General features: G+C 51.6%; 1 protein-coding gene across 3 annotated transcripts in view; it reads right to left on the reverse strand.

The window, feature by feature from the left end:
* The window catches only part of PLXNA1 (plexin A1), a 120,560-nt gene that overhangs the window by 13,142 nt on the left and 82,641 nt on the right, over nt 1-24,777 (reverse strand). For all 3 annotated transcript variants that reach the window (XM_063411957.1, XM_063411955.1, XM_063411956.1), the window contains exons 11-26: nt 23,425-23,521; nt 22,934-23,124; nt 19,149-19,300; nt 18,716-18,836; nt 18,235-18,371; nt 17,527-17,694; nt 16,565-16,658; nt 15,840-16,079; nt 15,539-15,682; nt 14,603-14,837; nt 13,101-13,243; nt 10,407-10,663; nt 6,494-6,560; nt 1,812-1,958; nt 836-995; nt 182-285 (exon numbers count right to left, since the gene is read on the reverse strand). In XM_063411957.1, the coding sequence (XP_063268027.1) occupies nt 182-285; nt 836-995; nt 1,812-1,958; nt 6,494-6,560; nt 10,407-10,663; nt 13,101-13,243; nt 14,603-14,837; nt 15,539-15,682; nt 15,840-16,079; nt 16,565-16,658; nt 17,527-17,694; nt 18,235-18,371; nt 18,716-18,836; nt 19,149-19,300; nt 22,934-23,124; nt 23,425-23,521 (2,457 nt within the window). The remainder of the gene's footprint in view (nt 1-181; nt 286-835; nt 996-1,811; nt 1,959-6,493; nt 6,561-10,406; nt 10,664-13,100; nt 13,244-14,602; nt 14,838-15,538; nt 15,683-15,839; nt 16,080-16,564; nt 16,659-17,526; nt 17,695-18,234; nt 18,372-18,715; nt 18,837-19,148; nt 19,301-22,933; nt 23,125-23,424; nt 23,522-24,777) is intronic.

A 24,777-nucleotide genomic window follows, 5' to 3' on the forward strand; every position in this document is an offset into this window, starting at 1 on the left:
AAATATCCCATATAAAAAGACCATAAACATGAGGTGCAGGCAGAAAAGTGACTGCAGACCTCCTGGCCATGGCCCTGGAGAGCTGAGACCAGGCCCTGACCAAGATGAGGGAGGGAGAAAAGATGCTCCAGCTCAAAGCAGCTAGTGACTGCTCAGTGTTCTCCATCATGGACGGCCTTACCTGGTAGTGGGCCAGAGTGTTCAGCCTCTTCCAGTCATTGTCAATTTTTGTGGTGACATCTTCATCCTGTAGTATGATGCGGGCCATCCTGCCCTGCCGCCACTCTGTCCCCATGAGGGAGAAGGGCTCGTGATTAGTGGACAATAGGAGCACAAAGCTAAGACAAGGGTACAAGCACAGTCCCAAGGCATCAACTTAAGAGGCCTCCAACACCTCTCTGAGCCCCCAGATTGATGACTATCAATATGTTGGACAAATCCAAGTACTCAGGGAAAGACAGTATCATTTGGACCCTGATGACTGTTACCTTCGCTCCTCTCCATTCCCCTGTTCCCCCTTTAAGAACAAGACTATTAACACTGGTCTCAACTATTGCTGGCCTCCTTGGATCTCAAGACACCTCAGGCCTGCAATTCAGACCCCAGAAGAGCCAAGGGGGCTCTTCTCCGCACCCCCTCTACTGGCAGGATCCACACTCTTGTGCCAGGGCTCCCCACACACAGCCAGTGCCACCAGTATGGCAAAAGTGGACTGAACAACCACAAATATGCTTCTGTAGGACATGTTGATTTTCCTGCTCTGCACAGATTTATTGGCACTTCTGCTCTTAGTCACATCCCTGTTCCCCACAGGGAAGTGCTTGGCCTCTCTTACCCAGGTCCATGTCTCCAGCTTTAGGTCGCTGGGAATAGGGCACACCCTTGTACACAGCATCCAGCAGCTTCTCCTTCACCTGCGTGATGGTGTCGCAATTCAGCACCTTGACAGGGATCTCTGGGGCGTTCTCATTCTCAGGGTTCACGCAGTTGAGGGTCTGCACAGGGTCAGAAAGGGTTGAGTGAGAGGCTGTGACACTGGCTGCAAAGGCAGGTCCAAGGACACAAGGCTACAGCTGTCTACAGGCTGTGTCTTCTCACCTCCTGAGCTGGAGTTATTGCCATACACAGGAATATTGCACATTCCTGCTCCCCTTTCCCCTCTCCCCACCTCTCCCTGCTACTCTCCTACATCCAATTCCCAGAAAGGAAGCACAGGGTCAGTGAAGGAATCCTGGGTCAGCAAACCATGTCCAGTGCACCAAAGCCTACTGAGAACAAGCAGTGCCCAGGCACACTCACCTTACAAACTATCCCTGTGGATACTGAGCTGCAGATGAAGAACCAGCTGCAGGCTCAGCCAGGGGAAGGGTCTGGCTCATCATTTATCTGTACAGAGAACCTGGCTGAGAAGGAAGAGAGGTATCTATCTCCTGCAGTAACTCAAAGCACTAACTTAGATCCACACTGAACATGAGCTATGGGCTGCTCCATATAGCACAAGCTCAACAACATCTCTCACTCAAACCTGCAATTGCCAGGGGTTTGCTTGGAACGATATGGAGCAGGACTCAGTTCATGCTTGGCTTCCTTGGGCCCATGGCAAGAGCAAACCTTGCCAAGGAAAGGCCCTGTTTCTAACTTTGTCTGAGAAGGGCCCCACTCAGACAGGGTAAGAGGCATCCCAGGAATGCTAGAGAGACCAACAGACAAAACTCTCAAAGTATTTTGTGTGCCTCCAAGATCTTGTTAAATAGCTGGACCTGGCAGTCCAGGCAAGCACCAGTACCACTGAGGCTTCTGCTTGCACTAACCAACATTTTGTAGTCAATCTGCTGCCGGATGAGCTTGTCCTCACTGAGGGAGTAACGAGCCTCTCCTGTGATGGCATCAATGGGTCCCTTCTCCATCTGCTGCTTGATGGCACAGTAGAGCATGAAGAGTGGTTCTCCAGCACATTCCTGTGGGACAGGGGGATGGGGGAGAGGAGAGAGAGGAGTTAGAAAGTGCCAAGCACCAGTTTTGCCTTTCAAGAATCACCACCATGTCAGAAGTCTCCTGTGGCCCTGCAACATCAATCCCCACACATGGCATTATAAAGAGTCTCCATCCCTTGCTCAAGACTGCAAGGAAAGGGGTCCATGGTAAAATTCATCCTGTGAGGCAACTCACTCTCTCCTTCCAAGTCCACTGGAAGTAGTTTGTCTATCAATCTGCAGGCTCAGATTCCCAGAGCTTTCAGACACTTCTGGATGAATTCTGCTCATTCTGCAAGCCAAAAATGAGTTAAAAAGGGTAAATTCAGGTTTACTGAAGAGCAGATTGGATCTGGGAACCTTGAGTACAGGATACAGCCTGTCTTTTGAGCTCCTCCAGACGAAAGAAGCACCTGAGGACTGGAAAGGACACACTGCAGTGGGACAGCCTGAGGTCTCCTGCCCAGATATCATGATGCAGTTCTGACATCTGCCAGGAGCCCAATATCACATGTAAGAATGTCAAAGGACGTTTCTCCAAATGACAGCTGGGCACAGCCAGATCCAGTGGAAAGGAAAAGCAAGGGAGGAACCCACAGACAACCCTGCCCTGAGTCTCCAGGTGATGGAGGGAACCAGGCAATGCGATTTCCTGCAGTTAAACCATTCGTGACCTACACATCTCCACTGCCACAGCCTTGCAGTCAGAGCCAGCTTTAGCTACCAGACAGAGCCACATCAGCATGTATCTCACACATGTGAGGAAGAGAAACTGGACCAGACACTTCCCCCTAAAATATTCTGCGTGCTGGATTTGGAAACACTAAAGGACCTGCCAAGGTTGGAAGCAGCGACCAGCCTAGAGCCAGGATTTGGCATAGCAGGACTGGGAGTGGACACCCGTTCACAACCCTGTCACCTGAGCTGCATCCCAACAGCCCTTCCAGATACTGGCATTAGCCCTAAGGGAGAAAGAAGTACAGTGGGAACAGAGAGGATGAAGAGGAGTCCCAGCAGATTTTACCCCACTAGCCCTCCTCCCTCCCTCTCGGCCGCCTCACAAATAAATTGTACTTTGGTGCAAAGTGCGGCTGCTCTCCCTGTCACCATATGCTGTTAGCATCTCGTTAGCATCTGCCGTAATTAAAGAGACAGCTGCTAACGAGCACGAACAGGCATACATCATCCCCAGACCTTCCGACAACACGCCTGTCTTTGAAATTATGTTTCATTTGCAAACTTGGCTTCATTAAGTCAGCTTGGAAAAGTGAGAGACCCAAGTGGGTGCTAGGCTGCACATCACTGGCTGCCTGGCAAGGCAAGACTGGCTGCAGAGTGGTGAGTGTCCAGGGGTCCCAGGGCACCCAAAGCCTACCCCTCTGTTCTGGTGGAAAGACTTAAGTTGCCTTTTCTGGTTGCTTGCAAAACTTCCTTGTGAAAATTCCAAGTCTGTGGAAATGGTATGGATGAAGGATAGCTTGGAGTAGGACTCTTGCTTTCATCTGCCGTGGTTGCTACTGTCTCAGCCCACAGATTTCACCTCTCCAGCAAGGCATGGCTGCTGCCCCCACATCTGCAGCTGGGCACCCAACTCTAGGGATTCACACCAAGAGAGGTGGGCTCAGTCTTTCCTACACTGGCTTCTCTAGTGGGGATCCTACCTTTAAAATGCAATATCTCACTCCCAGCCTCACTATCTCCAGTGGCTCTTGAAGACAAGGGCCAAGTTGCTGCCGTGGGTCACAGCTCACTGAGACACTGCAGGTGAGGATGGTTTAGGGATCATCTTTGACAGAGACCAACAAAATGGACAGGGACCAAAGAAACCAGTGCTGGGCAGTTAACCTGAGTTGAACTCCATCAGATGAAATACAGAAGGAAACCACTGAGATGTGGCCAGGTGGTCCCTCAGGTTGATGAAGGGCAGCTAGTCCCCCAAATGTGACTGTGCCCACCCTGCCAGCCCTTATAGTTTGCTCATTGCTGGGGACCTGACTGAGGGGAGCTTTGGGGGGGGTCTCCATGGGAGTCGAGCTGGAGGAGGACAGCTGCAGACACCCTGTGCATGCCCATGTTGATATGTTGGGAGCAGGCTGAGACAAGCCAGCTAATTCCCAAACTGTTTTACTGACTAGATGTAGCTCATCAGGCACCTAATATTGTGCATTTTTCAGCACTTGTCTCGATTTATCTATCTCCCTTTCCCTGAGGTGTCTCATTAAGAGTCTGATAAATGCTACTACAGGGTCCTCCTGAAAGCACCAGCTTTTGCTGGCTCCCCACGCTGCTGGCCCTGGGCATGAGGGGCTGTCCTGTGCCTGTCCCCATCCCTCACCCCAGTGTATCTTGCCCTGCTTGGGGCAGGTTTGCTGAAAGCTGATCCAGAAGCTGGGCACATGATTGTCCGCCATTTACATGCACAAGTACTGCAGTTTGGGGCACTTTCCCTGCTGGCAAGCTGTCTGTTGTGATACTCTCCATTTACTCCATGGCCTTCTCCTGCTTTTGCTGCCACCTGTGATCCTCACTGTCGAGAGACTGGCGAGAACAGCCCCGTGGGTCTCCTCTGGTGGGACCGACCCAGAAGAGAGCATGAGCATATCCTCAAGTCTCTTCCAGTTTAACTCAAGTGACTCAAGCAGTGGAGTTTCAACCACTTCCCAAGGGTAACAAATTTCACAGCCAGCAAGTTCATCTAGGCCCTCTGTGTATGTTTCTCTTGTAATGGTGCACCTAGATCAGACCTTTCTCCTGCTGCTACCACACAGAGACTGGAGGTGTTTTCCCATGCCCAAGTCATGGTTGTAGCCAAGACTTCTTTATAAAGAGGCATTATTTGGTTCCACTATCCCCACACCTCTCACCTGCTACTCCTTATCCTCAGACCTGTTCCACAACTGGTAATGTGCCCAGAAACCTCTCTGAAGGGGGACAAGGACAGATGCAGAACATTAGTGGTGCATGAGCTAATCCAAAGTAGCTTCTGAACATGGCCTAGTCCAGCCAGTGACAGGTCAAGGATGTCAGGTCACACACACAAATACAGTGTCTCCAAAGACTGCTGTGGGTTTTGGTAGACTGTGCACTGCACTTTGCTCAGCCAAAGCATAACCCTCTTCATTTCAAGGAGCCTTGGAGGAGTTTATCCACAAGCTGGAGCGACAAGTTTACAAAGCCCAAAGAGCCTTTTGCCAGTGTTCCACCGGATCCCACTGGGCACTGCTGACGCAAAAGGGCTCTGCTGGAAAAAGCCCTAGCACAAAGCGGTAGTGGGAGGTTTGACATCTCCCTATGACTAGCACAGTTCTTCTCCCCTCCCACCCCAGCAAGCAATCTCCAGCAAGCTAGATAGATTTTTAGAGATACAGGCTATTCCTCGACAGAGGCAAAAAGCCAAGTGCATGTAAGTGATATTATAAATCACCTCTCGTTGACAATCACTTGAGTTCTGCTGAGACTCCTGCTCGCTCTCATTCCTTAGCTAGAAATAGTTCAAACCCTCTTTATCTTAATGAGGGATGAAATCCCACAAAAACAGCCGTGTGCCACCCAGTCTCACTGCACTGACACCAGGCAGGATCCCAAGAAACAGCCCTGCTGCCTGACAAACCAGCAGGATCGCAGGCACTGTTCACCCATCAGAGTCATCCCAAAGTTGCAGCAGGACTGAGCCTGGGGTCCACGTGCCAGAGCTGCTGCCATGTAATCTGCATGGAAACTGGTGCAGCTTTAGCAGGTGGAAGCACTGGTGCTGATGGAATAAATGTTCTCAATATGGGTAGAAGCACCAGTGGGAAAAACAGAGCTTACATTGTGGCATCCTGTTCTGCTACCCCAATGAAATTGGAAAGAGGTGAATTCAAGCTAAAAGGCTCTGCAGCCTCATGCAGGTGCAGTGGAGAGCTCTGTCCCTGGCTGTCAACAAGACCCTCAAGGCATCCATCCCCACCAGGACACCTTTAGCATGGGAAGCAGCAGCAGAAGTTGAGATTCTGCAGGAAACAATTCCCCTACCACAGAATTTCAGTGTTGGAGAGATGAAGGAAAAGCAACAGCATTACATGAAAAGTGCACCTCATCAAACTACAACTCAAACAGGCAGAAACAGACCCAGTCAGAGCCGTGCCGACAGAAAGGTCAGCTCTCAGGGCTTTTTCCTCCTGAGTTACACAAGCAAAGGCAAGAAGAGAGGAATGGGGACCACCGCAAGACTCAGCTGAGTTGCTTCAGATTTATCTTTCCTCAGGGCACCATTGTTAAAATCTTAAATCACTATGCATTAAGCAATCCCAATCTGGATTTCATTTCCCACTCTCAACTATATCCCAAAAAGGAGACCAGAATCACATCTCAGAAAGCCAGCCTAGAAAGGGAGATCTGGGAAGCAATCTCTGCTCTGGGAGGGAACAGCAATGCTCAAGAGCATGCCACCTTGGGTTTTGGGTAGCATGCTACCTGGCCCAGCAAGGCAGGAACCACCTCCCTGTCCACACGGGGTTGCCATCCCTTCCCAAACTCACCTTCAGAAACTTGTACAGCAGAAACGTGAACCAATTTGTCAGCATCTTCTCTGCCACTGACTCCGTTCTGTAGGGAGAGGTAGAGAGCAAAGCCATCAGCAGACAATATTAAAGGTCTCTGATCTCACCCATTGCCACCTCACCCTTTGACTGCAGCTAAATTATTTTTCCTTTTAAAAGGTTGCATCTGGAAAGCAGGCACAAAGCAAAGGGCACAAGCCCTGCTGGAAAGCCTGCCCTTCCAGCAGACCCCAGAAGAGAAAAGTAAATTGGTCCCCAGCGTATTTGGAGAACTGCAACAAGTCAAGCTCAACCTTGTCCCACCAGGAGTCTCACCAGGGGATGAGAAACTTTCTGCTTCTCCCTGGAACCTTCTGCTTCAATGAACTTTGTTTCTTCTACAATGTCCCATTGGAACCTGGCAGCTCTCTCTACAAGAGGATTGTATGAGGCACCTAAGCCAAGTTCAATGTCCCCAAACCTACCTCAAGCTCCCTAGTAAAGTACAACCTGAAAGAAGGGCAGAGGTTGCAAGGCAAAAAAAGATCCAGCTGGAATCCCTTTCCCCACATGGGAGCTGCTGTTGCCTTCTGGTCCTGCAGTGCACTCAATACTGCCATTGTCCTGATGCAGGCCACCACTGCTGGTGACATGGGACTTCCCTGCAACCCCTAAAGCAGCCGTTGATCTCTAAAGCATCAAAGTCCAGGGCCCACAGTAAAGCAAGAAGACCACCTCCAGTACACTGGTACATGGCCTTGGTTAAAGCCACAACCAGATTTAGGCCTGCAAACTTTGACCCAAATATGTTTTTGATCAAACTTATCCTCACTGCTAATTCAACTGAAAACAAGGGAATTAAAGGAGGAAGTAAGAACACTGGTTGGAAGCTTAACCTGTTTTCCACATACTTTTGGAACATAGACACTGTGCCAGTCTTGGAATTTAACCCTTCTATACCTGCATGGTGAAGTTTAGGGTTGCTGTGTCTCCTTGGAGTGGGGTGGTGATGTAGGAATTTGCAAGTGTACAATGCTGCACCCACTTGCTCTAAAAGAAATTTAAAAACTGAGCCTCTCAGCTTTTGCATATGCAGTTAAAGGAAGCAGCCAAAGCTGCCTGGAGAAAACCTATATATTACCCCTAGTTTCCTAAAGCACAGTTCAAACCCAGATGCAATTGTGCTCCAAAGCAGCATAGTAGGGAAGGTCTAGTTGCCTGTGTCTGCTGTGGACCATGCACAAGAGTGAGAGCAGGATACCTCAGGATGCGTGTGAAATGTGGTGGGTCTGAATAGAAAGAGGGACCTTGGGGTGCTGGTGCTGCAGCCAGGATGTGCCACACCAGCAGACAGAGGGGCACAGAGGCATGGAGGGAGCTGAGGGTGACACCAGACCCTGGTGAACCCTGCAGCCCTACACAGGTGCAGCTTAACATGCCTGTCTCTGCACCACACCTTATCTCTCTGCCATAAGATTAAAACTCCCCTTAACATGTCCATTATTTTAACATGGCCTTCACTCCTTCTAAAATCTTCAGCTTATACACCCATTAATTATCCGATCAGGCACTTGCAAATGCAGACAGTCCTGAAAGCACAGGCAATACAAATAGCCTCAGGGACATGCGTGCATTCCTCTTGCACCAGGGAAACAAATACAAACAGTTGACCCAAGAAACAAAATTCAGAAATAATCAAAATGTTAGAGGCACCAGAAAAAGTCCCACTGCCCAATTTTATGCACTGCCCAACAGCAACACCATGCCCAGCAGATGGGCCAGGAGTAGTTCTCAAAGACCAGATGGCTGGGGCAGGAAATCCACTTTCCCAGAGTTTATTCAAGATGACTTGGTGTCATATGGTCCCTTCCAAGGTTTTCTCTTGTGTTAATGTGGCTTAGCCCTTTTTGCCCTCCCTGGCATAGCACAGCCCTCTTTAAACCATTTGAGGACAGCATTACCCGAGCCTTCAGGGAAGGGAAGGCTTCATGCTCCCACCAGGTAAGAATAATCCACTACAGAGAACAAAAAAAGGGAGAAGGAAAGGAACATGGAGAGAAAGCCAAGGGAGAAGTGGACTGCAGCTATTCAGCAGACATTCTCCCTGGCCCTAGAAAGGACCTGACAAGCCCATAATGCTTATCTGAAGTGCCACCACTCAAGCTCTGGTGGATGTTTGTCTTTATCCATGATAGAGCCAGATGCCACAGCAATGGGGGGATTATCCAACAGACAAATAAATAACAGTTCTCCCCAGTTAGATCAATGCTAATCCAGTTGCCCTGGGCAGTAAGCACACTCTTACACCCAACAGCAAGGCTAATCAAACAGACAGAGAAGCACAGCTCTCCACTTGCTCTGCATCGTGGCTTCAAGAACAGTTTCTTTGTTAAATATCACTCAGGGAAGCACAAGCAAGGTGCTCGCCAGGGGACTTATTGCTGTCCTAACTGCAATGGCCCTCAAGCACTGTGGCTGGAGACTGGCAGTCTTTGGGCACTGGTGCAGGCTAGGTTCTGCCCTTCTGGTGCTGCCACAGCTCAGTCACTGCTGCTGCCGGCCTCCTCATGATGCCTTTTATTTATATTTTATTGATTTACTTCAGGGCTGGAAATGCATTCTAAATATTTCAGTGAAACCTGGTGTTATGGAGGAACGATTGAAAGAGAAGAGCCTAAGAATGCAGTCAGGGGAGAGGGATGGGGAACAGCGGTTGGCACCTCCAAGACCCACCCCACTCCCAGACAGCCATCATCTGCACAACACACCCCCTCTGACACACTGCTAATGAGATGCTTTGAGACATTAAAGGTACCCTTGTAATGTGATAAATGAACCAGAGAGAGTAAGAAAGCAACGTGCCTAACGAGATGTGTAACACGGATGTAACTGGGACCAGCTCACATCTGGGTCTTCTCCAGGTGTTTCTCCAAGGCCAAACGTACAAAACCTGGCAGGCTTTGTCCAGTCTGGCCATGCCATGAATATCAGTTGATCTTTGAAAGAAGCTCTGGGTTTCTTGAGCCTTTCTGGTGCCATGCCAGCCCTGTGCCTGTCAGCCATCCCTGCATCTCTGCCAAAGGCTGGTGGCACCAGGCTGCCGGAGGTGGGGATAGGAGGCACTGCATGGCGTGCAAAGGGAGAAGGTGGCACAGAGAGCCTCGAGCTGAACCAGTGGAGCTTATTAATAGTTTTTGTTCAGGACTTGGTGTATATTTCAATATTCATCAGCCCGTGATGAAGGAGAGCTCAGAGCTATCGTTAAATATTGATGGAGCAGGCAGACTCACGGCAGGGCTTGGCAGGCTGCCTCCTGCTTGCACTTCCCCCGGCCCCAGTGAGACTCCCAGCTTGCAGAGATCTGAGTGACTTTCCCAGGAAAACCCCCATGTGACTGACAAGGCGGGTAAGCCCTGAGGAGACAGCAGGCAAAGGAGGACTCCTGCCTGCTGGCAGCCCAAGGAAGCACCCATGCAGCCACCAGGCAAGGCAAGAGCTGCCCCACATGCCAAGAGATGTGGGGGACCACCTGGTCACCTTCCCTTCTCCGGGTGACCTACAGCAACACACCACAGTGCCTGACACTAGCATGTACCCCACCTGCACCAGCCTGCACAGCTGGTGAGCACCTTGCTCTCTCCTTCCCAGGCAGCATAAGCCCAGATAGGCCAAACTGGAGTGGGAAAATCCCACGGGCGCTCTTGAGTTGGCTGGGGCCACACAGTCCCAATCCCTCTCATACTTGCACACAGACAAGCAAGGAAATGCTAGACCACAGACTCAGTGCTCACACTGCCACAGCCAACACTAAAGCCTTCACTGGCGGCATCCCCAAAGGACACCAGCTCATGTCACTGTGCTCAGAAGTGCCTGGGCACTGCCCACAGCTCCAGCCTCTCAGGGGAACACTCACCTCCGCAAGAGCAGCTTGGGGTGGTTCTTGCTTTCCAAGTTCTTCTCAATAAGGTCGGACAGGAGCTGTTTCAGCACCCCCGTGGCATACTCCATCTCACCCTGCAGTGCCGTCATGATGAGGGAGGCCACGTTGCCGCGGTCGCGCATGGAGAAGCTCCGCTGGGCCTCCAGAGTACGGATGAAGGTCAGCAAGAAGTGCTTCTTGTTCAGAAGCTGACCAAAGAGGGTCAAGGACTTCTCCACATTAGCCTGGACCTGCAAGGATAGAGCAAAGCTGAGAGACAGGCATGATGGGGAGGGTGACAAGAAGGTGGCTGGACTGATCCACACCCTGAATTCACACTCAATCTCGCAAAAGGAAATGATGAAAAAGCAGCTGGACTAGGTCTCTCCCTACTATGAAGCTTCCCCTTTGGCGATCAGTCTCAGTTCCCTCAGAAGAGTTATCTAGTTTGTAAAATCCCAGGTTAACACAGTCTCAGGGCATAAATATATATATATGTCTATATAGACACATCCTTCTATACAAAGATTCTCTCCTACTTGTGTGCAGACACATAAACACATAGCTCCCATAAACAAATACTCCTTCTCTCCCAAGCACACACACAAGTTATAATTTTCAATTTCAGCTAACAAGCAGCTCAATTCCCACCCAAGTCACTGCAACATGCCCTTTGGGTTTCACACAGAAAGCAAATAAAGCCACAACCCTGAGCTCCACCAGCAGCAAACCCACCTGCTTAGGGGGCATGGATTTCAGATAGGGAAATAATAGCAGAAATCTGGCTCTGTCCCACTGCAGACACACCCTAAAATAGTCCCTTTACTCATGAGACATTTGAAGTTGTCTTTCTGGCCACATTTGGCCATGTAGGACCCAGCAGGGACTGGGCTTGGATGCTTTCACACCTGCATTGCCATCAGCAGCCCAGCTCTGGCCAGCCCTGACGACATTTGTTATCAGAAATTAGTATTTTTACAATACTCCATTTTCCCATTAGAAAAGACGGCTTCCTCTGAAGAAAAGCCTTCCTGTGGTAAAACATTTTTTTTTCTTTAATTCTCCCCCTTGTCTTCCTGACTGGGTGAATGAGCATTAAATTTCACTTCATGTCGGTATTTGGAGACAAAACAACACTTTTCATTTCAAAACACCAACTCAAAGTGAAGAACAGAGTTTTGACACATCAAATCATTTCACTTCAATCAAAACTTTGGATTGGTGCTCTTCAGGTCTGAGAAATTCCTCACAGTTCTAATGTCCCTCTCCAAAATACTCTTTCCTGCTGAACAAAAACCCTGTTTGCTACCAAGTCCTTGTCAATTCCGAGCCCCCATGTTCAACTTGCTGATCTCATTAGCAGAAATAAATGAACAATACTGAATTAAATATTTAATCAGGCTTAAATTCTCAAAAATCAACCAGCCTCCCCCTAAACCCTGCAAAGGAAGGGAGCTGGTACCGGTGCGCACTGTGGATTAGCATGTGCGTGAGCAAGCACCGCTTCCTTCCGTCACTTGCAAGAACTAATGTTACACTCTGAGTAAAGAGACAAATAAAAGCAAACCTGATTAAATTATATGAAGCTTACACAACTCTAGTTGCTTTATTTAATCTCTTTCGGGTTTTATTTTCCCCTTTATAAATTTAACCCCTTGCTTCCCAGGCCAGGCTGAGCTGGTGTGCTCTGTCAAGCAGGATGTTTTCAGCTGGGAGCTGGAAGTGGACAAAGTCCACCCAGCCTGACACAGCAAATGCAAAATTCCTCCTCTGATACCCTTTCTACTTTCCCTCTTTAGGGAGAACCTTTAAGAGCAAGAGCAGAGGTGAGAGGAGAGCCAGGCATCTGCACAGACAGGAAGGGCAGGTCGTCAGGGAGACCTACATGCCTGCTTTGGCTCTGAGCATCCGGAAACCTGAGCTGCAAGGGGAAATCTATGGAAACAGGGTCCCCACCACCCTGCAGAGCTGGGGAAACAGAGCAGCAGAAGGCCAGGGCCCACGCCATAGCCATGCTGGCATACAACACCAGCACATGCACTTGCAGTTGGTAAGAGCTTGTTGTGTTGTAATTAGTGACCGTGCATCTTGCACCAGGGCCAATTACTTCTCCTAAATACACTGTGAAGCTCACGTCGACATTAATTACTGTGCTGGGTCAGCAGTGAGGGGAAGCGAAGGTCACCCCCCTCCTTCCTCTAATCAAGAGTGGCCTCAGCAGCCCAGCACATGAGAAGCAATTGCTGTGCAATTGCATGCACTAAATTATACAGAGGTAAGGAGGCCAGGAGAAGAGAAGGAGCTGGTTTGGGGAGCAAAGGAAGGATGCCAAGGATGGGTTCACCATGGGGAAATGGAGCCAAGCAAGCAGGCAATGTTAGACAACCCTGCTAAAAACAAGCGACCGGTCAGGCATCAAACAAACCCAATTGAATAAAGCAAGTGCTGTAGAAAATGACAGTAGCAATGATATTAATATAAATATTGATATTAATGTCAGAGAGTGCAGTAAGCATTTGGCAGCCGGTCCACATCCACGCCGGCTGCCACACAGAGAGATGCACCACACCGAGCCAGCATCCAGCCAAAGCATCTCTCCAGCCCGGGGGCACAGGGGCTTGTGCAGGGGAGTGTGCAGGGGCACATCCCCAGTGCAAAAACTACAGAGACAGACAGACAGACCCACACCTCCATCTCTTTCAGCACAGGGTGGTCTTCTATCCCCGGGAAGAGAACCCGCATGGCGTAGGTGCGGTAATCCAGAAAAGGGATGCCAGCCCCATCCAGGTCGTTGGTCAGCTCGTTGATGTCTGTCTGCAGCTCAGCAAAGGCTAGGGTTGGAAAAGCAGAATTAAACAGTACATCCTGGAGTCTCAGCACACAGCATTGGCACTCAGCCCCTCACCACACCCCCCGCACCCTGCGGGTGGACCCTCCCCAAGGCATGAATACTCTCAGCATTCCTTTTCCTGGCAGCCTGTGATTGCTGTCCTCATCTCACAGATGGAGAAATTGAACTGCAGAGTGTGGGGATGACATCCCCAGAACAAATGAAGTGGCAGATTTGGGAACAGAACTGCCAGGTCCCAGGGGGATCAAATCCCCCCCGCCCAGCACTTGCAGCCTCCCAGGGATGCTGGGGGCAGGGGGGAACAGCAAGGTTTGAACAAAAACAGAGCTTCTTGGGAAAAACATTAGCCTAAACCACCAGATTGCCCTCATTTCTTTTTGACCTAAATACTACTTGAGAGAAGAGCTTGAACACACCCACCCCAGAACCTCCCGATCCCAGCAGAGGCAGCTGTGACTCCCAGAGGAACATGATCCAGGGGGTCCTGAACCTTTAATTGCACCTACAGGGAAAAGCTGATGGGAGAAAAGTCCTGGAAATGCACCAGGGAAGGGGGTTGGGGTGGGGGGAGAAAAACCTCAGAAAAATCAAATTAACAGCACTTTAAAGGGAGCTGAAAGCCAGGCAGAGCACTGCAGGCTCGTCAGCCTGATGAGAAAAAACAAACCGTCAGCTTGAAAGGCGTGCTATCTTATCTGTAACTAGCGGGACTAGAAAAGAGAAAAGGCAGGGAAGAGATTGTGCCTTTTAATTAAAAGCAGATCCTTTTATCTGCCAGCTGTGGAAGACAAGACACCATCCCCTCCACCAGCTCCCTCCCCTCTCCCTGTCACCAGTGCCATCCACAGGCATGTGAAGGGATGGGGACTTGGGGGAGCAAAGGTTTGTCTTTCTTTCCCCTTTTTATATCTTGTTTTCAGTGCCTGCTTCATTCGCAGCATCCAGGCTGGTTGTGGCAGTGGCTGGCAGGGTCGGAGCCTCTGGAACCAGCTCAGGGGGATAATGGGCAATTAGGTTTTACCAGCAGTATCATACAAGGAATTCTGTCCAATTTCACAGCATCTGTCTGTCACATAATGAGAGATCCACTGCCCACTCACAGAAAGCCTTCACTACCCTGCTTGCTCTCTTTTCTCCCACTTGGAGAAATGGAGAAGAACTTCTTAACTGGAAAAATCCCCAAATCCCACCTAAAATTAGTTCAGTTCCACTGACAAGGCAGCTTTGCCCATTCCCATTCTCTCTGAAAGGCAGCAAGGAAAGGGTAGAAGCACACTGAGCCTTGGAGCAGTAAGAAACAACCAAAGACCCTTGTGCTGATGGCAAAGGGACCCCTCACCCTCTTTGCACTCCAGGGCCACCCGGGACTCCAGGTTGTCCATCTGCAGCTGGAGACGTTTCAGGGTGCGGTCAGCATCCCGGGACTTGCGCTTGTAGGCGATGAGGACGATGATGATGATGAGGAGGAGCAGGCCGCCGCCGCCACCGATCCCGATGATGGCAGGCAGAGTGAGCAGGCTGTCTGAGTAGATCTGCAGCATCCCCGGCGAGAACTCAAACCCTCCAGCCTTGATCTGCACAAGGGCGGGGAAAAAATGGACCTGCTGTCAGAGAATACATGCCACAGGTAGCATTCTCTGCTGTGCCCACCAGCAGGGGAATGGGGGCATGACTCTGAGCCCATGGCCTGAATAATGTGGACAAATGCACGTACAGCAGGGGCTGGTGTGGAGCAGTTCAAGGCGCTTTAATGGCATGCAGCACACATGCTGCCAGTGCACGTGGAGCAGGCAGCAAGTTTGATGTCTCATTCAGACAATATCACAGTAACAGATGGGATGTAAAGCACGTTTCCCCATGGGTGGGGAGCCTGGGGAGGACTGTGCTGGGTCCTTTTTTACTTGGCAGAGTCCTGGAGCACGAGCACTGCTGCACAACAACCCCACAAACAAAGGAACCTGCCTTGCAGCATGTGCCAGCACTGGGAGGCAGAGGTGGGAATCCCCTCTGCCTTGCATCCATCACCAGCCAGGGCACAGTAACACCACGCTGAATGTTCAGGAGGGTGACAAAGTATTGGTCCTACCAAACATGTAATTAGGAACAGGGATGCCTAGGGAGCAGAAAAATTACTCCTGAGGATGCTCCTGCATGTACACCAACTATCTGGACCTCATTCAAGGACGAGCACACAGCAGGGCTGGTGCTGGAATAAAGACTGAAATTCTGAGAACAGTGAGGCACAAGGACCAAAGGCACCAGTATCAGCACTTACTGTGACTTTGTGTTGGCCAGTGAGGTTAGGGGACTCGCAAAGGAGCTGTGTCTCAGACACTGTGAGGGTGCAGGGAGTGTCTCCAATCAGCACCGTGTAGTTGAGGCGGGAGTTACCAGCAGCCGGCGGGAGCAGGTTCCTGCCCTTTGAAGGAACAAAGAATGAGACTGTCAGTTCTCATGTAATGGGGAATGTTTGAAAAAACCCAACACATGGCAAAATCTTTCCTCCAGGAGAGACAAAATGCCATCTCTACAGAGGGACATGTCCCTACCTCTTTCCACAGGTGCGGACTCTTTACCTTGAGAATGAGGGGAGAGCTGGGCTTCAGTTCCAGCATCCCTGTGGGGCTGAGTGGCTCAAAGACAGGGTCTGGGTAGTAGACGAAATTGGTGGTGTTGATGATCAGCAGGGCCTGGACGTTATCCATGACAAAGCCGATCTCATCCGGGCGGTCGCCAAGCTCTGGAGGGCTCCGCACAGGGTTGTCAATGGAGGGAGCATAGCACACCATGGTGGTGTCATTGTAGACAGTGCAGTTCTGCAGGAGGCATGGAACGAGGTCAGACCCACTACCAACAAGGTGGTCAGGATCAAACCCCACAAGGATCTCCTGAAAACAGCGCTTCTGGACACAGGGCTTAGATTTGGAATCTCTTGCTCTGCTCCATCAACAGGCATCACATCCCACCCCAGGGCAGAGACAGACTCCTGTCTGCAATGGATGTGCAAGGTGTGGCAGGCAAGATGTCACCGGGGATGAGCTCTTTCTGTCAATATCCTATGGATGTCCCACAAACCTCCCACCAGTTTTGAATGCTGAGATCTCAACCCTCTCCTGAAAGCATGTGGCTGAAGGCTCTACAGAGAGATTGGTGCCTCTCTTAGGGGCAGCAGCTCCTGGACCTCAGCCTCTCCAGACCATCACACCTGAAGGGCAAAGGGTGCACTTTCTGCCCTACATTCCACACAGACAGCATCCCTCCTCTTTGTGCTCTGCCCCAAGCCCCAGCCAGCACCACTTACATTCTCCCTTTCAGAGTTGCAGTACTTGGCCCGGATCCTAGGCTCTTTGATGGTGGCCAGGTTGGTGCCAGTCACAGTCAGCAATGTCCCACCACTAGAGACATGGAGACAATGAGTTAGTTAGGAAAGGCAGCTTCCAGTTCTAGGAGGGAAGCAGCCCTCATTTCCAGCCAGATGCCATCTGCCCCAGCCTGCCTCAGCTACTATGCCCCTAGGGATCTCTTATCCCACTGATATGTTTTAATGGCTGGCAGGACCTGGCATGCACCAATGTCAAATCATTTCAGCTGACCCAAGGGCCAACTAGAGATATAAAACCTGGTAAATAACACTGACATACCACCCTGTGTGCAGATTTAGGGTCTGAAGATGGCTCCCAAGCTAAAGTCAATTAAGCATTCACAAAAGGAAAGCATCCCAAGAAGTACAAACTCCTCTCTGCCACCCTTTCTCCACCACAGAGGCAGTGGGTGACAGGAGAGGCTGAACTCTGCCAGGTTTTCTCCATGGCTTGGTGTTAAAAGCCCCGTGGTCCTGGAGACCTTGGCCATGCCTCTGGGGAGCTTCCTCCTCATCAACAGCCCTGGGAAGATTTCCCTTGGCACTAGCTCTTAATGGATTCCTTCGCCTCCTCTCCAGCCAATTCAAACCTTTTAGAAAAATATGTAAACATTTCAAAATATCCCCCGATGGGAAATATTTTAATTTTATTTGCCGCCGCCAAATGTCAAGCTGAAATTAAGCAGATCCAAAGCTCTCTCTGCTCTTGCCCCCTGCTAGGCTTAGTACTGTAGGCCAGGAGTTAGCAGGGCCCTGATGCCAAGCCATTGCTCACACTCCTCTTGCCACATCTCTGGAGTGAAGCCTGGCAATTATCACAGCACTGAGATGTGCCCATTGGGAACAGGAAATCCGTATGGGAAACAGTCCCCCACACATCCCACAAGCTCCTTTCAATTCACCTGTTGATGCTCCATTCAGGATCAATCTTCTGGATGGTGGGGTCCTCTGTGTAGTTGTACTTCACCTCTGGGTTGCTCAGCTCTGCCTGGTTGATGTTGATGAGGATGGGGGAGCCACCGGGGGTGTGCCCTGGGGGGGTCCTGCACCGAATCTCACGGGCACTTCTCCTGGGGCAGAAACACACAACCTGTCAGTGCCTGGGCAGCAGGGAGGCCAGGGCTGCCCGGGAGGCCCCTGCCCCAGCCCCTCTCCCCTTCTGAAACAGCTGGGAGTTGAAGAGAGAAAGGAGGAAAAAAAGAAAAAACAAAAATCCAAGAAATTAAACAAAAGGCAGCCAGGAAAGACTGAGTAGCTCCCGAGCGTTCCCATCGTGCGGCGGCTGCAAACAGCAGCGATTAGGGCTGATAACCAGTAATTACCACAGGAAAATATTTAAAGAGCCGCTCCATTATCATCCCTAATCTAAAAATTATCCACTTCATGCCTCAGGGCTTTGTGCTTTTAGAGAAAAATCTCTGTTCTTAGGGCTCTTCCTGCAGCCTCTGACACACAGAGGTTTCAAGAGGAGACACCTTTGGCCACCCAGGGGGTTTGGCTCTCATGGTCCCTCTTGGCTTCCTAGCCCAGGCTTCTGGCTACTGTCTGGGGGTCCCACTGCCTTTGAAGCTGCCCGTTGCCCATCCTCCACCACCCTCTGTGCCCCTCACCATGAAAAAGCACAGGGCCGTCCCCCGATGGTCACGGAGACGTTGCTGCCGGCATTGAGGTGGGTGCCTTCAATGGCGATCCAGGTGCCGCCAGAGAGCGGACCCCGGGCTGGGACCACACGGGAGAAAGTGGGCATCTGTCAAAGGAAAAGGGCATCCCTGGAGTCAGACAGGCTGGGAACTGAAACTCACACGCCAAGCAGCTTCAACCAGGTGACAGGGCCATAGAGGAGAGGGACCTGTGAGACAGCAGCTGGGCACAGTACTAAGGCCTGGCAGTGCCAGCAGGACAGTGGGGAGACACAGCAGTGGCAGCCTTGGAGAAATTCAATCATCATGACTCAGTGCCTGACCACAGAATCCCTGCCTGCCTGTCAGGAAAATGATGGCAAAGTTTCCAACTCAGGCAGAAAACCACCTAAAACCACCCAGCACCACCTCCCTTTCAAGGTGAGAGAACTGTCCCCAGCATGGGGCTTACCACAAAGGTGAAGGTCTTGGGGGATATGGCCCGGTAGCTGGGCGTGCAGTCACGGATGCACACTTCTACCCGTGCCTCATGCACCTTGCTCAGGCTGGCATTTCCGATTTCACACACGATCCTAAGAGATGAGAGTAAGAAACTCAGTGTCCTGGCATCAAGACACTACCTGTACAAAGCAAAGGTCTCAGGTGCCAGCATATGTATGAGAAACCAAGGTGGTGTCAGCTGACACTGCAAGCCCTCCAAGAAGCTTCCCCAAAGCCTTTGAGCTCTTCCCAGAGCAAGCATAACCAGCAGGTACTTCTCTCCCAGTTCAGCCCAGTCAGCTCTATGTCTTTTGCAGCCAAGGGTAGCATTTGAACACCATCACTGCAGTCCCTAACCCTCCTGAGGTGATTTGGAGCACACCCGCCCCTCGGCAGGCACTTACTGCTCAGCACTGATGTACTCGCTCTCGATGGGGCTGCACGGCACTTTGCCCACTCGGACACCCGAGCGAACATCTTCAAACTTCAGGCCCAGGTTCTCGCCAGTGATGGTCAGACGGGTCCCTCCTTGTCTGGGGCCGGTCTCAGGGAACAACTAGGAGAGAGCATGATCTGTCACAAAGATGCAGAGCCACAGGGTCACCTCACTCGGGCAGGCTGCAGCTCAGGCAGCTGTAGGATGGCTGTTACAAGCAGCAAGGAGCAGACAGGTGATGAGAAATGCCAGCACATCTGTAAGTTGCTCACAGAGCAGGAAAGACCTCCCCAGTGACAGCTGTATCCACAAAATTCTCCCAGGAACAAGCAAGGAGATATGAGATATGTCTAAGCAAAGGGCTGGGATATGGACACCCTGCTGCAGACACAGACATCTCCTAGGTGACAAGGACACAAGAGTTGAAGGAGACAGGGCAGCATCAGCCATGGCTCCAGCTGAACTGGCAAGGAAGTCCCTGGATGTGCCTGGCTTTTGGCCAGGTCCCAGGTGCCCAGGGGTGAGGTTCCCATGCCCAAGATGTCCACAAAGGAGAAAGAATCTCCAACAGGTCCCTGCAGAGGTGAAATGGCAGGCAGGGGAGAAATGTGCTTCTCTTCACCAGCAAACCCTTTGCTGATGCCAGTTGGGAAGGGAGGGGATCTCACCACAGCAACATGACTCATTTACCAGGATGATGCCCAATAAAGCAGACAGGTGTGGCCTGACAGATAGTGGCAGAATGAGGGATGAACAGAGGTGTGGGCCCTGTTCCAAGGTATGTGGGGATGCTGCCTCCAACCAGGCAGTTTTACATCAGTGATTGCTGGCCCCGAGGTCAAGCACCCACCTGCTGCACTAACTGGGATGAATGGCAGAGCTGCATGCCCTGAGTGGGCCTGGGGATACAGCTGGGCCCCCAGTGACATGAAGACACAGCAGAGGAGGAGCCAGCTGCAGGCAGCAGGAGAGGGAGAGGGGAATGCAAGCTGAATCAGTTCAGACAGAAGTCACACCCTGACCCAGGGGAAGGGATGGTTCTGCTGCAGGTGATGGCCTCCTCTGCTCTCCTGGCTGAGATCCCCCCTAGCACTGGCGGGCACCTCTGCCTGTAGTAAGCCCAGGTCCTGGACAGGTTCAAACCACCACCAAGCACATGTAAGAATGCAAGCACGAATTTGCATTCTTGGCAAATCTGGGCAGCTGCAGCCCTGGGGCCTTAGCCAGATGGATCTTCCTCCTTGTGAAGGGCTCATTCCTCAACATCATCTCCACAGCAAGGAAAAGCGGATGAGCTGAGGGTAGGAAACATGCAGCAGTGGACACTGCCCACATCATCAGCCCTGATGGACTGCATGGAGCCAGGAGCTGTTTCTGCACAGTCCTACTACAGGCATTGCCACTGGGATTAACTTCTGCCCTTTGGATTCACACTGGGCTGGTGACTTTCAGCACATATGAACTCAGACAGGAGCACCCAGTCCCACTCCAGAAAGAAATCTTGCAGGACATGTCCCAGGCCAGCATCAGAGCTAGGACTGGTGCCTGAGCCCTGGGTCATGCCAAAGCAATCACAGCTCACTATTTACACAGCAACAAACCCTCCAGGGTTGTGGGGAACCACTGTTTGCCTAAACCTTGTTCAGCCCCTGCCCAAGTCTGGAATTGGAGCTCATTCTAGCAGCTGTAGCCAGCATCAGATTGGGTTTTCCCCTTAAAAAAGCTCTGGCGGGGCAGCTGGCAAGAAGCGGCTGTTTGTTTGGTGTTTCTAAACGAGTGCTAAAAGCTGCTCCAGCATGTTCGATTCCTCCTCCTCTGCAGCAAAGCTGGCAAGGGCCCTGCGTTCGGGGAGGAAGGAGCCCAGGAATGAAATGACATCGTTGGCCACCCAGCACAGGGAGGTCACTGCTAAACAAGGTGTGTGGGAGGGGGGAGCTGCTCAACCACCCCTTTCCCCCCTCCACCTCCGGACCCTTGGCCCCAACAAACAATGCTGCTTTTCTCCTAATTGGTTTCATAGGGTCCTTTTACATCAACAAGCGACCAGCTCCAGCGGGTACAAGCAGTTGGCTTGCTCTCAGCTCCAGTGGCCACAGCATGGCCAGAAGCTGCAGAGGCCAAGGGGTACCTCCTTCCCAAGGGAAAGGATGTCACTCTGAGGGTCACAGTGAGCACTAGGCAAGATAGCACAAAGATTTGGAAGGGGCTTGTCTCCACCACTGAACAACGGGTAAATGATTCTTCACCCCAAGGAGGAAGAATCATAGTCATCTCCCAGCCCAGCCCCATCACCCATGAAGATACCTGCACTCCAGTGAGCTGGGCAGGAAGGAGGCTGCACCTCCTCAGGAAACCACTGTAGGAGACTCTTCTCCCCCACCGCCCTACGCAGCCCTGTCTGCACTAGGCTTTTCTCTGAACCATTTGGAAGCATGTCCACAGCCCAAACGTGGGACTGGGGTAGTGGGAGGCAGCAGGCAACAGGAAGGCTACAGGAGCAGCATCACACCAATACCTACTGCACATCCACACCTACTGCACATTCACACCAACTGCCACCTCCCAGGGCACTAACACAAAGCAGAGCCAAGGTCAAGCCCACCTGCTAACAGGTCTGTTCCTGCTGCACCTGCAATTACTGTAAAATTTCATAATGATTCAGGGTGGGAGAGTTGTTACCGTCAGCTCTGGACCAACTGCTGTTACCTATGCTGGACACTGTCAGCTGCTGGGAAGCTGCTGTGAGTGGTGTGTGTGTAAATGCCTGCAGCCCTAATCACCTGAACACAAGAGGACAAGGGCAAACCCTACAGCAAGGCCACCCTGGCCATGACCTGCCCCACAGCATTCTCCACTCCCATCACCCATAGGCGTCTGGATTTGGGAGGTTTAGCCTGAGCACAATGACAGGGAAGCCCTGCAGCTCTGCACACAACAGCAGACCTCCATGGAGGGATGCAGGCTCTGAGGCTCGATCCCACTTCCTCAGGAATAGATCCCTTTTCCTGCCAGCACTCCACCAGCCCCAGGCAACTCTGCAGGCAGTACTTCTTGCAGGCAGGGCTCTTTGCGGGCCAGGATATGCCCAGCAGGGCTGTTTCCCCCCGTCTCCACATGGCTGCCACCCAGCACACTGCAGGCCCATCCGTGTGAGAGGCAGGCAGCACACACTGGGAAAAGCCAAGACTCTCATTTCCAGCCTCCATCAGATAAGGCACTGAAACCCAAACAGATCAGACCCTGTGCTAAGACTCCAGTAATTAACACCATCGAGGCCCGGCCAGCCGTGGGTTAGCAGAAGGTATCCAGCTGAAATACCCACCAGTTTCTCCTTGTGAACCTAGATCCCAGCCCAACAGGCATGTGAATATTACTATACACAATCTTATAAGCAAAGGTCGTAAAAGCTGTCAGGGAAATGGGATGATGATGATGAGGAACTACTGGCCCCAGTGCACATGGCAACACAAGAAGCAACCTAGAGCTTTCCTGGATCCCTCAGTCATGTGCAGGAAGGGTTGGAATTTTGGAAATGAGCCAGAAAGCCCAGTGCAGGGGGGTGGTGGAGAGAAGATTTTAGCCTTGGAAATGAAAGTGGTGACAAAAAACATTCAAGTATTAAACACCGAGTAGATCTGGCTGCTGTGAGCTGCCACTGGAGAGCCCCATGCCCATGCCCATGCCCATGCCCATCCCCCATCCCCCATCCCAGTCCCTCAGCACAGGGCATCACCACCCACCGTCCCCACGTACCTTGGTGATCTTGGGGTCAGTGCAGCGGCTGTTGCCGCTGCTGGCATGCATCCAGCTGTTCTCGTAAGCCAGGCAGTGCTGGCGCAGGGAGCAGCGCCGCTCCGACACGCACCAGCCGCACTCGAAGCGTGGGTCAGCCTTGAGGCACAGGCCACAGCTCTCCCGCAGAGCCGAGCACTTGTACAGGTGGGCTGCAACGGCAGGAGGAGGCTGGGGTCAGCACGGGCCCCCCAACCCATGGGCAAAGGCTTTGGGGGAAAAAAGGCACCTGCTCTAGCCCCTTCTCACCAACTGCCAGTGGGACAAAGCCCCACAGGCAGGAGCCAGCACCACCCTAGACTCAACACCAACGCAGAGTGCCTCAAAAAGCTTCTTGGAAAAAGCCTCTTGTTTAGAAACCCATAAAGCACTGGTACAAACTATGGTCAGAGCCAGGGTGGGTTGGAGGTTGAGGGGACCCTGGGCCAGGTCCCATCCCATCTCTCACTCACCCTGGATGTTCTGGGGGTTGTCAATGACAAAGTTCCCATTCCAGACCACAGACAAGTTGACAGGCAGGTCACTGATGTCATTCCCTTCATAGAAATACTGCAGGAGAAAACAGAAGGAGGCAGAGCCTGTTAATTATTGAGGCAAAATGTCCTGGTGATGAGGGGCATAGAGAGACATATGACCTCATTACATGGATGTCTCCCATCAGCCCAGAGGAGAGGGATGGGGTGCTGGCTGGGACTTGCTGGCTAGGAACAAACAGATCTGACAGCCACTCATCAAAGCATCAGTCACAGCACATGAAACCAGTGGGCTGGACTGACAAAAAAAGATAAAGCAGCAAAACAGAGGGTTTGTAAATAGACCCGAAGCCCATCAACTCAAAGGTCTGAAGCTGCTGCTGCTGCAAAAGGAAGAAACAGATGGTGCCTCTGCAGCACAGATGTACTTCTCCCCACAAGGCTCCTGAGCCCTTCCCCATGTCCTCCCCACTCCAGGGATGCTTAGTTGGATATTTAGGATTACGGTCATCACCAGTGAAGCTTGGGGCAGACAGGCTGGGCACATCACAGGACAGGATTCAATAGAGTCACCTATTACAGCCAGTGAGAGGATGTCCCTCACAGTCCCCTCCAGCCCCATCACCTATAACAAAATGACAAAGCTGTGGCCACATGGCTGTGGGTGGGACAGAGCTGAGGACCACTGCAGAGCCACACTAGCCATCAGGAAGATCTCAGGAAAGAGCACTTCTTCCCTTCACACCACACTCCAAGATGCCCCACTCCCAGCTCCACACTGAAATGGCTGCATACCATTTCAGAACTGGAACCACCACCCTGAGTTTCCATGTAGGAAGGTGACACCAGGGAGTCCTACCCCTCCCAGCTTTAGGGGACTCAAAACTCAGGCCCTTGGACCTTCTGCTCTCCAGATCTATCCACCTCCATTTCTCCTTCCAGCCTGGCCAGTGCCTTCTCCCCACCCAGACCTCTCTCCCCTGCCTCAACATCTGAGTCCCAGCCCCAGCAGCACCATCAGTATTCCTTGCAAAGCCCCTGCATGCAGACAGAGAGGTTTAATCGATACAGAGGCAGGAAGGCATTTGGAACCATCCCTGACAGCTAATGACCTCCTTCGGCAAGAGATTCCCCGCTCCTCGCCTGAGAAAATGACAGGCGTGTCAGGAGAGATTAAATGAATGATTCATAGGTTGCTGGAGTTTGTTAGAGAGCAGCAGATGCACCGGCAATGGTTCACCCGGCCATGGGCTGGCCACAGCCCTGCCACCACCTCCAGCCTGTCCCAGCACCACCTTTCACAGCCCCAGGCCATACCAAGGAGAGGCGGCC

Source organism: Prinia subflava, chromosome 14 (genome assembly GCF_021018805.1).
Source record: "Prinia subflava isolate CZ2003 ecotype Zambia chromosome 14, Cam_Psub_1.2, whole genome shotgun sequence".
Classification (NCBI taxonomy): domain Eukaryota; kingdom Metazoa; phylum Chordata; class Aves; order Passeriformes; family Cisticolidae; genus Prinia; species Prinia subflava.